Consider the following 15857-nt stretch of genomic DNA (forward strand, 5'->3'; position numbering starts at 1 on the left):
TTTTCTCCAAAATTGGTGGTACGTTCTGTTTTTCTAAACTAGGTCTTTCTTACTTATAACTCCACCATCTATCTTATCATATTTCTCTTTCTTCCCCCAAACTTTCTAAAATCTCATAACAACCCCTAAACTCAATATTATTTTATTTTTTAATCTTATTCTATTAAATAATATAATAAGCCACTTAATAAATCACATAATCATATAAATATATTCTAAACTCTTTTTAATAAATTCTAGACTCAATTAAATAATTAAATAAATCAAAACAAGCGTTACAACTCTCCACAACTTATAGAATTATCGTCCTCGAAAATTTACCTCAAATCAGACGATCCTCATTCGCTGTCTGAGTACCAGCTAAAGCAAATACCCTCCCACTAGTTTGAGTCTTCTTAGGTTTCTCGCATTGCGATCCAATATGACCCTCTTCATTGCAATTGAAACACACAACATCTTCATGCTTACACTCTGTAATCGTATGTCCTTTTCTGCCACAACGGGTACACCGCTTCACCTCAGTACAAGCATTACTCTTGTGACCCTTCTCTCCGCATCGGTAACAGACAATTTCAGTAGGAGCCTCTTTCCTCTTAGGTCTCTTCTCATCACTCACTTTTTGTTCATCCTTATCAGCGGAATCGTTGTAAGGCTTATGACGACTCTGTTGATTCTTACTCTTCTTTTCACTTACAGCTTTGTAATGTGCTTTGGTATCCTCCTCATAGATTCTGCAACTGCTCACTAGTTCAGTCAAGTTACGGATCTTCTGATATCCGATTGCCCGCTTGATCTCAGCACGCAAGCCACTTTCAAATTTGATGCACTTGGAAAACTCAGCGTTCTCAGCAGTGTAGTGCAGATAAAACTTAGCCAGCTCCATAAACTTTGCAGCATAGTCGGACACTGACATGTCACCCTGCTTCATCATAATATCACCTGACAGACTATCATCCAAAAGGGAACCGACTCTTGAAGAAGAAATGGATGAAATTGTAGACTCAGTTCCTATCAAATATCCTCTAGACAGCGCCAAAGAATTGTATAGTCAAAGGAAAAAATCTCAACAGCAGCAGAGGAAACTGATCTTTCAAGATGAAGGGACACTACTGCAGATCAAGAAAACGCAGTAGAACTTGAAGTAGTTAATGCAGTACTACTAAGAGAAGCGACTCTGTTGGTAATAGAAAGAAGAAGAAATGCAGAATCCTCCAATTTGGAGCAAGAAAAGGAGACAGAAGGGCAGATGAATAACCATGTGGATAAAGAATCCTTAGGTATCAAAAGAACAACAGCTGCTTACTCTCCAGATAAATATGAGACTTTTGTGGATAACAACGCTTCATCCCCATCCCCACCTAAACCAACTCACACAAAACCCACCGTAGATGAAATTCTCTCATCTTTATCCTCCATTTTATCTGATCTTGATGATGAACCCTCAGATGCTAACAGTTCATCTTCAGCAGAAAATGTAACTCACTTGTTCCATCAAAATGCTCCACCAACACCTATTCCTTCACCAAATACCACGTTTGATGTAAAGCTTCCAGTTGGCATTCAATTTTCATATAATCAAACTCTAGAACATAATAAAGCAGCTAATATTGTTGGTAAAAATATTAGAGGTTACAGAAAACTGCAGTTAGACAAAATTGAAGCTCTCAAGACAATCTTTCGAAGTGGTTTATCTAAAACCCCATCCAAGCCCATATCTAAAAGTAAACATGCATCTACACATAACTCCATCCCTCGTCTCACTCAAACAAATACCTTGGAAAATTTCGAATCTGCAAACACAAGTGCACTTGTTCTAGTTACAGAATTTGTACAAGAGCCTCCAACCAACAGTGACCTGAATCATGAACCCCATTCCTTTATAAAACCAACAAATGAAGTTACCCAATCAAGTGTTGCTGCTACTATACCTATATCTCATATTTTCACACCTTTCTGACTTCTCTTAGCAATAGACCTTCCAGACTAGATCCTGAACCTCAGTTGGCCAAACATTGAACCTACCCAAACTCAAACAACTCCATCCACCAAAAGCACTGTTAATTCTTATAAAGCTCAGGAATTATCCACCTCTGAGAACATTCTGAGGTGAGAAAAGAGATATGCAAACTTGATAACATAAATAAGAAGTCTTGCTCAAAGTATATCTATTCTCTAACGGAAAATGCTTGATATCGCGATAGCATGTATCCCGAATTTGGTAACTATCACTTGCACCGACCTGTATTATCATCTGGCTTAATAATTTAACTTCTCCCTTCAAAAAATGTGATTTTTGGAGCACGATTCTCATAAATTGTGGATGGATTTAACTGGTGAGGTATAGCTATGCACTGACATGCTATAAATTGGAGTGAGTTGTGACGGTGCCATCTTTACACAAAAGGTGGGGTTTTTTTTTTTTTTTTTTTATGTGTCCTTTTTCTCTTTTCATTTTAATAACAAATATACACACAATCCAATTAGTTTTTAACGTAGTTATTATGTATAAAAACAACATTTGTGAAAATTCGGGATCAATTGTGTCGCGATATATAGCATAGCCCTTCTCTAACAACTTATTTCTTTTATTTAATTTGGTCTCTTAACTTTCTCAAACATGTCCCTTAACTTATTTCTTTTATTAAATTTGATCCAATTTTGATAATTTTAATCCTTTAAAAATAGAGACCGTCGGATTACGGAGGTCTATCAGATTTTATAGTGTATCACCAACACCTAATTTATTTACTTTCTTCTTCTTCATCACTAAACCCAGCAAATTTCATCATCTTCATCATAAAAATCTAGAAAAAATTCATCAAAAATTAATTAAATTCTTCCTAATACAAATCCAAATAACTCACATCAGTAACACAAAAAGTACCAAAATCCAAAAAAACACAACACATAAAACACTTAATTTTTTCTTTTTCTCCTGGAATTCCTTTACTCTTCTTCTCCAGAATGCTCAATTCTCCAGAATTCTTTTTCTTCTGGAATTCATTCACCCTTCTTCTCTGAACGTTGGCTTCGATTCACCCTTCTTTGAAAATCGAAGGGAAGAAAAGGTACAAAGGATACTGGTGGTGGATGCAGCGGCGGCGATGGCGGCGGTAGAAGAATAAGATCTGGAAGAAAATTCTGGACAAGTATAACAACAATAGCATAATTCCTCATTTATTTGCAATAAGCTAAATGAGAAGTGAGGAATCTAATCTAATGTTTTCGAAAAGCTTCTCCCAGATACACAAATTCAAAAAATTTGTTCACACAACACATCAACAACAACAGCAATAACAATCATGAATTAAAAATAAAAATAAAAAAGGAAAGAGGAACAGATCGTGAGAGAGAGAGGGAGGGAGAATTCAGATTCAAAAGAATGAATTGCAAGAAGAAGGTTTGTATGTTGAGGAAGAACAACGGAGAGAAAGAGAGTGAACTAAGGGGCTATAATGGTTGTTGTTGAATTTCTCATCTGCGTTTTTGTTGTTCCCACCCTCTCTTTCTCTTTCTCTCTTATGTTGTGGTTTCTGCAAAAGGGGCTATAGTGGTTGTTGTTGAATTTCTGAATTTGTGGATTTGTTGTTGCAATAATCAGATCTGAATGTGACTCTCCCTCAAGAACATAAGAAATAAATTGCAACAATTAGATATGAATAAGAAATAAATTGCAGGTTTGGATTTGGGAGAAAATGTTTGATATGAATTTGTTTAGTTCTTTTTTTTTTTATTTGTATGGTTTAATTTGTGAGTTTTTTTTTTATTTTTTGAGAAAGAGTTTTTTTTTATTTGCGGTGTTTAATTTGAGTTTTTTAATTTTATTTTTCTAGGTTTTTATGAGAAATGTGAAAGATTTTTATGGGATGATGAAGGTTGAAAGAAGATGAAGATGGTGGAAGAGGATGAATAAAGTAAAATATTAGGTGTTGTTGATACACTGTATAAATCTGATAGACCTCCGTAATCCAACGGTCTCTTTTTTTAGGGGATTAAAATTATCAAAATTGGATCAAATTTAATAAAAGAAATAAGTTAAGGGACGTGTTTGAGAAAGTTAAGACTTATGAGACCAAATTGAATAAAAGAAATAAGTTAAGGGATCGGCAGATGTATTAAGCCTAAAATTTATCTCTACTTCTGTTTATTCTTCCTTATTTTTTGATGATATCAAAAGAGGGAGAAAATATAAGATAAAAGGGAGTAATAAATAGTGATAAAAAGAGGAAAACGACGTACATAGTAATTTTTTTTTTTCTTTTCTGTATTTAATATTTTAATAATAAAAAAATATTTTTTTCTTAACTTCCCTAAAGAGGTGTTAGTAGTGGGAAAAGAGGATATTACACCATTTTTCTACAATTTATATTGATTTAGGTCCGGTGTGAATTAGATCAGTGATATATGTAAAAATCAGGTGTTTAAGGTTAAAATTTACACTGGTTTTACTTGTGTGTTATATTACACTGAATTCCATAAATTCACACTGATTTTTCTATATGACAGGACTAATTGTATATTATATTGCACGGAATGTCCAGAAAATTACATTGATTTTTGTATAGAACATGTTTAGTTGTGTGTTATATATATTACGACGAATTTCCTAGCATTCACACCAGTTTTTCTATAATATTATATTATATATTTTGTGTACGTTTCTTTAAACATGCTATTAGAGATATATGTTAGATACTAGTTAGTTAGTTAGTTAGTGAAATAGTAGTATATATAGTTGTAACAATCTCATTAGTGGGATAACTTCCTCATTTGTAATATCACATTTTACTATCAATACAACAATTTCATAGCTATTCTCTCATTCCTTTCATGGATGCCATGTTTCCTAACACATGCCAAGTATTTTTAAAAACTAAAACATTATTCATTCTAGTTCTTATTATAAGAAACAATTCATTTATTAGGTTTATTGAATACTTGATGTCACCGATCTATATTATAAATCAAATACATCGGTTTATCAACAAATCTAAAATGTAAATTGTTTTTTGTAAGTCAAAAAAGCTAAAAGTCGAAAAAAAAAACATTTTTAAACACCAGCAGAAAATATTTTGTATGTTTTTTTGCTGCAATCATTAGGCATTTCCGAACAAACTTATAAAAATTAATTCTTATATATATACTGTATATATGAAATCCCAACTTTACTAAATATCTGAAATATGTGTTAAACACAACAATTTTTGTTCAACCTGTTTTCTACTTTGAAATACAGAATATATCAATACTCAATGACCAAAATGTATAATACAATGATACAGCAATCAATAAGAATTTTAAAAAATCAGGAATTCAGTAAGGCTGATTAATTCATTTGAGATGAGAAACTGAAAACCACCCAAGAAATACATAATATTCATGGACGAATTAAAGCAGAGAACAGCTTGAGCGAATGAAAGGAATAAAATAGTCTAATAGCCAATAGGATCACTTAAAGCAGCTCGAGTTTGTAAAATTTGTGCCTCCTGTTGAGTGATGTTCTGCAAAACAGCTTCAGAGGAATCCAATTGATGCTTAAGATCCATCACATGTTGTGTCAAAATATGTTTTGAGTCCAACAATTTTTGCAATGCATCTTGAGAGACTTGTAAACCAGGAAACAAAGCGCGCTTTTCAACACCATCCAACCATTTCTTATCAAAAGGAAATCTGCGCACATCTTGTAATAACTCGACAAATTCAGAGTTGCTTGAACCTAACACATCCAACACACTACGAGTTTGAAGGAATTTCAATAGCTCAGCTAGGCAATTGTAGGCATAACCCTTGTATCTGTTACTCAATGAAGTGTCCTTTAAAAGAATTGAAGGATGCTTAACAAAGAAATCAGTCAAAAAAGACAAGTTCTCATAATCGAAATGCTTCTTGGAGACTAGTTGATCAAGCTCCCTCTTGACAAACAAAGAAGAACTGAAATCTTCTTTTTGAGAAGGGTCCTCTGAAAGTATAGGAAAGAATAATTAAGCCTATTTGAGCACAAGAAAATTAATTAGATAAAATGAAGCAATAAAATACCTCCAGTAGGCTTTGAAGGATACTGGGATGCAATACAAGATGGTATTGATTTGGAAACTAATATTTCATCATTTTTAGGAAATTGATCCTCAATATTTGAGCTTACTTTCACAACATCATCATCATTTAGAGAAACTGGACAAAGGGTGAGAAAGAAGAGAGTTCAACTTCAAAATGAAAAGAGCGATGAGGTAACTTAAGAAAATAAAATCGATCCAAAGATTTTTTACCTTGGTCATCATTAGTCTTTCTAGTTTCCTGCCAGATTTCAACATCAACATCTTGAGTGGCTATTGGAGGAGAAGCTATGGCTATTTGGACATCACCGTCTTCCTAAAATTTAAAATAAACAAATGGCATCATCACGATTTCTTAAATTAGTTTGGAAGAGCCTTAATTCATTAAGGAAAAAAATAGAAAAATAGAAAACAAAAGAACCAAGCATTAGACTCCAATTTTGTTCCCTTTGTATCAAAATTAGTTTAAATCTCGACTCTTATAAATTCAATCCCAATGCAATCAAATAATAGAAAACATGACAAGAATACTTGTAAGCAGAAGACCTAATTACTTAAACTCACCTGTGAAGTCGTTTTATGCTTAGAAGTAGCTAATTGACTTAATGATGAATTGACTGATTTTGAATGAGCTGCTGAAGTTATTCTCTTGGCATTAGCTGATGTGGTTCCTTCTTCAACACTTATTTCGTTACCCTGCTTATAATTAAACAGATGTTTAAGATTGTAGTTTAATTCAATTCCTTTATTGACAAAGAGTGAAAAAGAATATACAAGCAAAATGAGATGTTTCTGAAGTGCCTTTCGTTTAAGAGCAACTAATTGTATAGGTAGCTCATTCGTTGTTTCTGAAGTGGCGGACAAAGTTGAACCCTCCACCTGATTTCACATAATCAAAATGAAAATTAGTTGCAACATACTTTTAAGCAGTACGTAAATGAAGTAAAATTCATTTCTTTCAATGTTTCATTTTTAGTCTTATATAAACAATGAGGTGGTACTATATTACATTATTTTCCTGAGAAGGTTTGACGGTAGCATCAGTTTCTCCAAGTTCATGTTGTTGCACCAGTTTCGCCAACTGCTATAATAAGAGCATATGAATTAGTGATCTTGCATTATCAATAATGTCCATTAATAGCTAAGGCTCAGACTATTGAATATGTATATATTTGGAGAGGAATATGCAAATTACATCAGAAATTTTTTGTATTACTGCTACTGATGGCATTTCTCGTCGAGGAACATTTTCAACAAATTCATGCTCTGTCTCTATTGTTTGTTCCATTTCTTTCTGCACAAAAAAATAAAATGTTTGATTCAAATACATTGCATTGGAGTGGAACATTGAATAAATAGAGTAGTACTGACCTGTGAAGAAGTCAACTTGTGTCTTGATGCTGTTTGAACGAAAGTGATTTCTGAACTCTTATCGTGGCCTTCAGGCTCATCATGTAATTGGTCGAATAGCTTCGTCAAATCATTGTGCAATTCAAAACCTATAGCAAAATATAATAGTCTTATGTATAATTAAAGCTTGTATTAAATAGGTCATTCCACGAGCTCTTACATTTTAAAAGAAACCCTTATTTAGAGCCAACATGAAATAGTTTTTAAAAATATTGGATAAAATGTTTACCGTGGAAAGATAATAAACCACGAATATCATTTTTGAGGTCTGCTGTTGTTGCTGAAGCCAGAGAGAGTTTTTGACAATTCCGTATGAAACGATGTTTTACAGCTTGAAATTGAATTCCTTGAGCTTGACAAAGGCTTGGTAGGTTGACAAATGCCACAACTTTCAGTTTCGGAATATTGACTTTCTCATCACCTTCACTTCCAAATATTTCCTCTAGCTCATATGCTTCTCTTATCATTAGACCCTCTAGCTCAGGAAGCTCTTTACATATGGAGATTGGAAAGACATATAACAACTTGTTGCACTTTTGCACAGCAAGTGTTCTTAGCTTTGGGAAGCATGTCTTTGTTGTAGACATAAAATTTGAGGATTTTTTATTCTCCAAATCATCTTCAAAAATATGTGTCAACTCTTTGCATTCTTCAATTCTCATATGACGCAATTGTGGTAGACACCTTATTATAGAATTAGAGAAAACAATTATCAATTTTTCACATCGCTTGACTGTTAAATCAGTAAGGTTTTGGAGGGAAAACGAATTTTTGGGACCCACAAAAAGGTATGTCATCATAGGCAGAACACCCAAAATAATTTCTTCCAAAGCTAAGTTCATTTGCTGTTCATTTCTTTCATTGAGACAAAATATACTTTCTACTTTAGAGTTTTTGTTTACATTGAGTGTTTCCAAAGCACGAAAATGTTCCACATCCCCACTCAATTCCTGCAATAAATGAATGAGAAATAAACACACATATAAAATAAGAATAACAAAGTCTGTAAGTACAATAGAGATATATAAAAGGTTGTGAAGATATTTGATATACGAGAGTGTTGATTCAAACTCACAGTTTCTCTCTACTTAGACACACCAATGTCCAAATTTTTAATGGAGACTAATTGATATGCTCAACCGATGTCAAGAGAAACATAATTGTAATGAAGTTTAAGAATTAGTAAAAAAAAGGTCATGTTAATTTATACCCTTAACATTGAGAAAATAATCTTTTAAACTTTTTAGATACTAAATGCACAATTTTCAAAATTATTTAGTTTTCTTAACATGTGCCCTTAGCTTTTCCAAAAAATAAATCATCTATTCTTAACTTGTATTCAATCGCGAGATATTTATTAACTGCAATCCAATAGTATTCTTCTTGTAATATCATCAAAATTATCAAGTTTAGAAACACAAACAACAAAGATATATAGAAATAAGGATGGATACCTTGATGATTGTATTGTTCAGAGATCTTGTTAATGAATGATGAGTTATGCAATCACCAATAGATTTTATATTAAACTGCGTGCATTTATGGAGTTGAAACCCTTTCAAAGTTGGAGCTGTTGTGTAATATTGTTTAGGACACATGCCAACTAAACTTGGCAGATTCCAAAGAGAAAGCCATTCCAATTCTGGAAGTTGAAAATGAAGATGATCATCATGTACAATTATGTATTCCAATTGCTCACAATCTTCAACTTCAACATGTGTTAATTTTGGGAAGACAGTGCCCCAGTTGTTGCCACTAGTGCTTTCATGATGATCTCTAGTGTCTATTATTATAATGTACCTCAATTCATCACAGTTCAGAACTTTCAAAGTTTTCAACAACATTCTTGATTTTGTAGATAGGATAAATACCGATTTCATCTTTGAAACATTCTTCAATGTAATCTCTTCAACATTGCACAAGAGTGCTGGTCTTGAAAGACATTGAGCACGTTCCCATATGTTAAGGGGATATGAATTTGATTCCTGCAATTATATAATCTTAGTGTTTGAATATAAAATTCAAGAAAATAAAAACAAATTTGTTTCAATTTTTTTCATATATTGTAATTTTTTTCTCTCCTACAATACAATTCCGACAGACCGGTTTACATTTATCTATAATTACATCACGCACCCGTGCTTTGCACAAGCAAGTTATATGCAAAATGTAATATTTACGAGGGATTTGGGGAGAGCGAGCACAAAAGGGGAGGGTGACGAGGATCCAAAAGAAATAGAGAGGGTTGTGATTTATGAGAGAAGAAGAGATATGCCCTTTTTAGGAGAAAAAAATGAGACGAAAGAGAGTGGCAGGTTTTGGCGAGTTCATGAGAAAGAGAGAGGTTTGGGATTCATGTGGGAAGAAGAAAGAGATATGTTTTAAAAATCATGAGATGATCTTGAGTGTCGCAGACAGAATCATGAAGTAGTCTAAAAAAGTCTACAAACGGTTTTCTTCTAGGCATTGAGCAGCACATAAGTCAATAATTGGTTAATTATCAAAGCATACATAAGATTTGGGTGATGATGTCTATCAAAGCTAGGTGATGCATCAAAGCACAAGATTTGGATGATGATGCCTATCAAAGTTAGTGCATGCCTACATGGTGATGAAGGTGCCTATCAAAGCCGGTGCATGTCATTATTTGAAATCGTGTTATTGAGTGGCTCAGTCTTGGCGGCATAGTTTTGATAATCTAGGGATAAATGTGTCATTTTGGGTGCTAGGGTTGCCATTAGGTAATCAAACAAATTTAAAAATATTATTTTTTTAAATAATAAAAATGTATCAATAGTTTCTTGTTAAAAAAGTGTAAAAAATAACATTGAAGAAGATGAAGATAGAAGAGAAGGTGAGAGGGTTACCATTAAGTTGTCCGGAACTTGAAATTGATTACTTGTGGTACTCCTCAATTTGTGCCCATTTTTTTTACCCCAACAATATACATTAGTCCATGAAAAGATATTGCATTTGATAGGGTCTGATTTTTCTTGTGGCTGGGAAGCATATCCAGATATGGAAGATGCTTCCTTAATGGCGAAAGACATGGTACGATTACATTCAGGGAAAATGTCGATCAAATTCGGTATGCCATGAAGCTTGAATTGTTTGAGGGAACCAAGTTTGAGATCTTGGTCAAATATGTATTTCACCTTATCACAATGTTCTATTGTGATGGATTCTAATGCTGGTAGATCATGAGCAGAGTGAAATGCAAGTATTAATTCAATCCTTGGACAATTCTTAATATTAAGAACTTTCAGATTCTGAAGCATTGCGCCATGACTTGTGTTGTCATTATCATCAACTATTTCACCTCTTGATTCCTCCCCTTTTCTTTCATCTATTATGTATTCAAGACATCCACAGTCCTCTATTTCCAATCTCTCCAACAACACTAGGCTAACAGCAGTTGACAGATGAAATAAGGACATCAACATCGGGCATTTTTCCAGCGACACACTCTTTAGATTGAATAGGTTTAGGTTGCACTTAAATAAGCTTTGCAAATGTTTGCAATCCTTGATGGACAACTTCTCTAAACTGTTTAGAGAGTCAAAAGAAAGAGGGCCATTGAACAATTCTTTCAAATTTTCTAGCCTCCAAAGATCTAGTACAACCAACATGGAGAAGACATTTGGTACTTGAGAAGCAATATGCTTAGTGTCAATGAGGCACCGCAGTTGTGAAATAAATTGTAATTGAAGCTCAACTAAATCATTCATACCTTGATTCAACGGAACAATATCAGGTATGATATTTCTCCATCCCCCCTCGATTCTTCTTAGTTTAAGCACCTCTGCTTCTTGCATACAGTACTTGAGTGTTGTTTCAGATAGGAAAATGTCAATTCTAACTTTAAGAAACACACACTTTGATGATAATTCATCCACTGAACTGCAAAATTGATCATCTATATAGAACCTTTGCAATTTAGGGAAAGTTATTTCTCTGCAAAAACCATTAAAACTACCTCTGAAATACAAGTCTTCAAGTGATGAGCATCCTTCAATCACTTCAAAAGGATTATTCCTTGAAATTCTACAATTTGTCAAGTTCAATAATTTCAGTTTATCTAGTTTTGTGATTCCATGAGGTAATTCATCAATATCACAATCATCCAGATCAAGAGTCTCAAGGCTTTGCAGGTTTCCCAAAATAGAGATGTCACCCAAAAAGACATGCGTAAAAAGAAGAGACCGAATATTCTTCAATGACTGAATTGATAGAGGTAATGATAGATATAGTTTAGAAAAACGAGGAGAGATTAAATGAAAAATTCGAAGGCCCGCACTATTCTCAAAAAATGAATTCGGGACTTCGATTTTCACATTGTGACAGTCCTTATCTTTATGCACATTGACAATTAGAATCTCAACCTTGGAACCATCAAGCTTAAAGGAAAACAAATCCTTAAGCTTGCCTTCACATAACAAATATCTAATATTCATCTCCCTTTCAACCATTGCCTTTTGATTTTTATCATACAACTTCACTGTTTGAATCTCTTTCTTCGCTATCCATTGGGCTGCATCACGAACCAAGTCATGCATTTTCACACTGTTTTGATTGGCCTCCAACAATAAACAAGAATCTAGGAGTTTATTTTTGGATATAACAACTTGACTTCGAGCATTTTCGTAGCTGCCATAAACTTCCCCCAAAAGGCCTACTCCGATGCCAAATCTGATCAACCTTTCAATAGGAATTGCTTCATCTTCTCGAAAAACAGAACACAAGAGGAATAGTCTCTTAGCTTTCTCATCCTTCATATTATGATAGCTAAACTGCAAGCATTCATAAATTTTAACCATATGATCATCATCATCATGAACATCGTGCATTGGCATATGTTTCTGCACGGAATTTAAGGCCCATTCCCACTCTTCCGGACGTTGTATCCCCTTCAAACTGCTGGCGATGACAGCAATTGCAATAGGTAACCTTTTGCATTCATTTGCAATTTTACGGCCCTTGTCGAGAAAAATTTTAGTTGAATTTTTGCTTAGACCAGCATGCCTTTTGAACATGGTCCACGCATCTTCTTCAGATAAGAGCTCTAGTTGGACTGTTTTACTGCATTCTAATTTGTTACACACCAACATACTGCGTGTGGTTATAAGAATTCTACAGCCATTGTGATCGCCACTTTGTGGAATCCCTATTTCAACAAAATTGATATCTCCCCACACATCATCCAGTATTAGAAGAATCTTCTCACCATTGGTTAATCTACTCCATAGTTTCTTCGGTCGGTCTGATTCACTACAGTCATTAAATTTCAATCCCAAGGGTCCAGCAATATCATCTTGAATCTTACTGATATTAAAAGATAATGACATTGTCGTATCAATGACGTAAGTAAATTTTTTGGATTGCTTAAGTTCCTTACCAACTTCTTTTGCCAATGTAGTTTTTCCTGTGCCCCCCATCCCTTTCAACCCGATTACATAATTGTTGTCATCTTTCAATGAATCCAAAAGCTCTTTGTATCTTGATTCTCTGCTTTTAAAGGGAATATAGTGTTGGGATGAATAACGTTCTACATCTGGAAGACGAGCAGGGAGTCCAATTGAAAGTTCCTTTCCAGTTTCAATCAATCTTCTGATTTGCTCGTTCTTATTTGTCAGTTCCTTTCCCCTTCTATATTGCCATATGATACGGGGACAAAATCCAAAAAGACATCTTTGATTTGTTTTGGTGTCTTCTTGAATGAGCTTATCAGCTTCTTTTTCCCAAAAAAGAGCATTACCTTGAACATCCTCTCCTCTTCTGGTTGCCACATCAACACGTTGCATAACAGTTGTCTTTTCTATTTCCAATCTAGCTCTTTCTTCTTCAAAATCCTTAGCAATGCACGTGAAGCAACATATATAACTTGACTCTGTGATCGCCCCATTTATCAATTTGTCCACACAAGGCTTCGCCAAATCGGTCAGAAAACTCGCCATCTAAATAAATTTCAATAGATCTAAGTTAGGTATATATATGTTTGTGTGTGTGTGTCATATTGTGTATTGAAAAGTAAAATGGTTGACAAATGATACTTGATGACACACTTTTCATCGTAGAATTGTCGGAGTTTGGCATAATATAGTCTTACCATATTGTGTGCGCAGTTAAAAGATAGGATCATGTAACTAATAACGTAGAGGATCTTGCAGAAACGGCAAGGCTCTCCTGTCAATGATTCATAGTGGATATCAAACTCATTTATTTAATTAATCTAATAGCTTTCTAAAATATTGAAGGTTTAAGCTTTAGTTTGATTTTATCCTTATCTCCATTTGGATTGAACTTATTTTGAGCTTATGAAAAATAGCTTATGTAAATAAATAAACTTTTATGTTAATTTATAAGTTCTTACTAACGAAAATTGTATCTTCATAAACTGATCTTTCATAAACCACTTTTGTTTTGCATAAGCTTTAAAATAAGTCAATCCAAACTTCGAGTTGGTTTAAGCTTCAAGGTTCAACAGGAAATAATTATTCTATATTTGAAGTTACTACTTCAAACATTAAAGATATAAACAAATAAAAATAAAGCTACACGGTGTACTACATGAGATCATAAAATAAGTCAAGTAGACTATGTTTGATTCTATCCTTATCAACTCGAATTTGTTTCCTCTGAAAAATAATACAGAAGCATAAAACTCAAGTTGATTTATAAACCCTTGTAATACTCTAAAGAAACCTAAAACTTGTCCCTGTAAACAGTAAATTAAAATATCCAATGAAAGTGTTAAAGTATGATTGTTTGTTACCTTATTTCCAGCACTTTCAGCAAATGTTCAAGATCATTCTCCAATATGCAGTAGCTGGAATCATTAAGATCATAATAAGGTAGTGTTGACGGTAACAACTCTGCTGTAGAAATATAATTTTGGTTCAACAACTAGACAGTCTTCCCAACAATTTTAGAAAGGAAAATGTTAACCGTTTCCCCGGGGCACTGGTTAAGGATACTAAAATGGTAAATCATATAGTATTTATTGCGTTGAAAATTGTGTAATTAATTTATAAAATGTCATAATAGTTTTCTTTTACAATAATAATTCCCTTTTTTGGTATGCTTAATCAGTTCCGGAGACACTGGTTAGCATGACCTTTTAGAAAACATACTGAGATTTTTATTTAAATATTACTTTTCATAAATGCAAATATGCAATAATAAAGTGGTAGTTATTATGCTTGCATGTAAGAAGGAGAAGATAAAAACTCCATAATAAATGGTTCTCAACAACTAGACAGTCTTTCCAACAACTATACTGTATATGAATGAATGAATGATCAAGCAAAATAAGATTTTTGTTTTCCAATTCAAGTTCTGCAGCAGACACTATAACAGCTGTTTCTGCAATCTGCATTAAGTGAATAAGGATGTCGTCCTTGCAGTTCAAGTTCTGCAGACAAAATAAATGTATAAAGTAAAACATGCATTTAAATCTTCACTTAAGTTGTTGATTTGAGGTTAACGAGTGTCTCTGAAACACTTCTTAATATCTTTAAATAATACTATCTCCGTCCCTAATTATAGGGTCCTTTTGAAAAAATAACGGGAATTAAGATAGTAGATATTTGTATTAAATATGTTTGTAATTACTATTGTTTTTACAATTTTATCCTTTAAGAGAAATGGTTGGTTTATATTTTCAACATGTTATTTATTGTTGATTGAAGAAAAAGATGTATAATAAATAGGGGCATGTATGTAAAGAAATAATTAATGTAATTGGAAATAACAAAAGGGTCTTATAAAAAGGGACAAAAAAAATTCTCAGAAAGGTTTTATAATTAGGGACGGAGGTAGTAGTTTTTTTATGAATATAAGAATAATTAATGTATTGGAAATTGAAATATTTGATGTTTTTTATAAAATAATTTTATTTTTTTAAAATCTTTAAAGAATCCTCGAGACACTCGTTAACAAGACAATTAATAAAATAATAACTAAACCAACCATGCTTTGTAGAACCTTGTAACGAAATTGTGGTGGGGCAAGAAACTACTTGGTTGGTGCCTTGGTGGCTTTATACAATTAACAAATTACAAAAGAGTAAATAGTCAATTTTCACCTAGATTTCGTCAATTACTTCCTTGAAATTAACAAAACTTCAATTACCCTCCTGAAATTGCATAACCTTAATCAATTTACCCCCTCCGTCAAATTTTTCTGTTAACTATTTACGGTTATGATCGAATACCCCCTGAAATTTTGCATTTATGTGCAAAATGCCCCCTAAATTTGAAAATTTATATATTTTTTTATCCTTGAGTCAAAACATATTAAAGGCAAACAATTAACAAGTATTGATCATATAAATCTTTATGGAATGTATGTTTATGCAGCTATTGGTCATATAAATCTTTATGGAAGATATGTTAC

General features: G+C 33.2%; 2 protein-coding genes across 4 annotated transcripts; both read right to left on the minus strand.

The window, feature by feature from the left end:
* Positions 1–322: 322 nt before the first annotated feature.
* On the minus strand, positions 323–928 carry LOC112420137 (uncharacterized protein C683.02c-like). Its single transcript, XM_024778780.1, has one exon. The coding sequence runs from the start codon at positions 926–928 to the stop codon at positions 323–325; it is 606 nt and encodes a 201-aa protein (XP_024634548.1).
* Positions 929–5289: 4361 nt separating this feature from the next.
* On the minus strand, positions 5290–14582 carry LOC25490607 (uncharacterized). Of its 3 annotated transcripts, none has more exons than XM_039832466.1 (13): positions 14236–14582; positions 13570–13646; positions 10331–13417; positions 8918–9448; positions 7693–8413; positions 7425–7552; positions 7249–7347; positions 7063–7134; positions 6828–6932; positions 6618–6749; positions 6267–6369; positions 6037–6171; positions 5290–5959 (listed from the first exon to the last, which is right to left on the minus strand). In XM_039832466.1, exons 2-13 carry the CDS (start codon positions 13600–13602, stop codon positions 5433–5435), a joined length of 5673 nt encoding a protein of 1890 aa, XP_039688400.1. In that variant the 5' UTR covers positions 13603–13646; positions 14236–14582; the 3' UTR covers positions 5290–5432. The 3 variants fall into 3 exon arrangements, with proteins under 3 accessions (XP_039688400.1, XP_024634917.1, XP_024634918.1); XM_024779149.2 differs by having other exon boundaries at positions 7063–7137; positions 14236–14581; XM_024779150.2 differs by lacking the exon at positions 13570–13646 and having other exon boundaries at positions 7063–7137; positions 14236–14581.
* Between the last annotated feature and the right edge of the window lie 1275 nt (positions 14583–15857).

The sequence above is a fragment of the Medicago truncatula genome, chromosome 3 (genome assembly GCF_003473485.1).
Source record: "Medicago truncatula cultivar Jemalong A17 chromosome 3, MtrunA17r5.0-ANR, whole genome shotgun sequence".
Taxonomy (NCBI): domain Eukaryota; kingdom Viridiplantae; phylum Streptophyta; class Magnoliopsida; order Fabales; family Fabaceae; genus Medicago; species Medicago truncatula.

What these genes read in the sequence shown, in the direction of transcription:
- LOC112420137 (XM_024778780.1), bottom strand. Translation starts at nt 928, where the DNA reads ATGAAGCAGGGTGACATGTCAGTGTCCGACTATGCTGCAAAGTTTATG.
- LOC25490607 (XM_024779149.2), bottom strand. Translation starts at nt 13,602, where the DNA reads ATGATCCTATCTTTTAACTGCGCACACAATATG. An exon ending in AAAGACTAATGATGACCAAG is followed by an intron (nt 6,172 to 6,266) that starts GTAAAAAATCTT and finishes CCCTTTGTCCAG; the next exon opens with TTTCTCTAAATGATGATGAT. An exon ending in TCCTTCAAAGCCTACTGGAG is followed by an intron (nt 5,960 to 6,036) that starts GTATTTTATTGC and finishes CTATACTTTCAG; the next exon opens with AGGACCCTTCTCAAAAAGAA.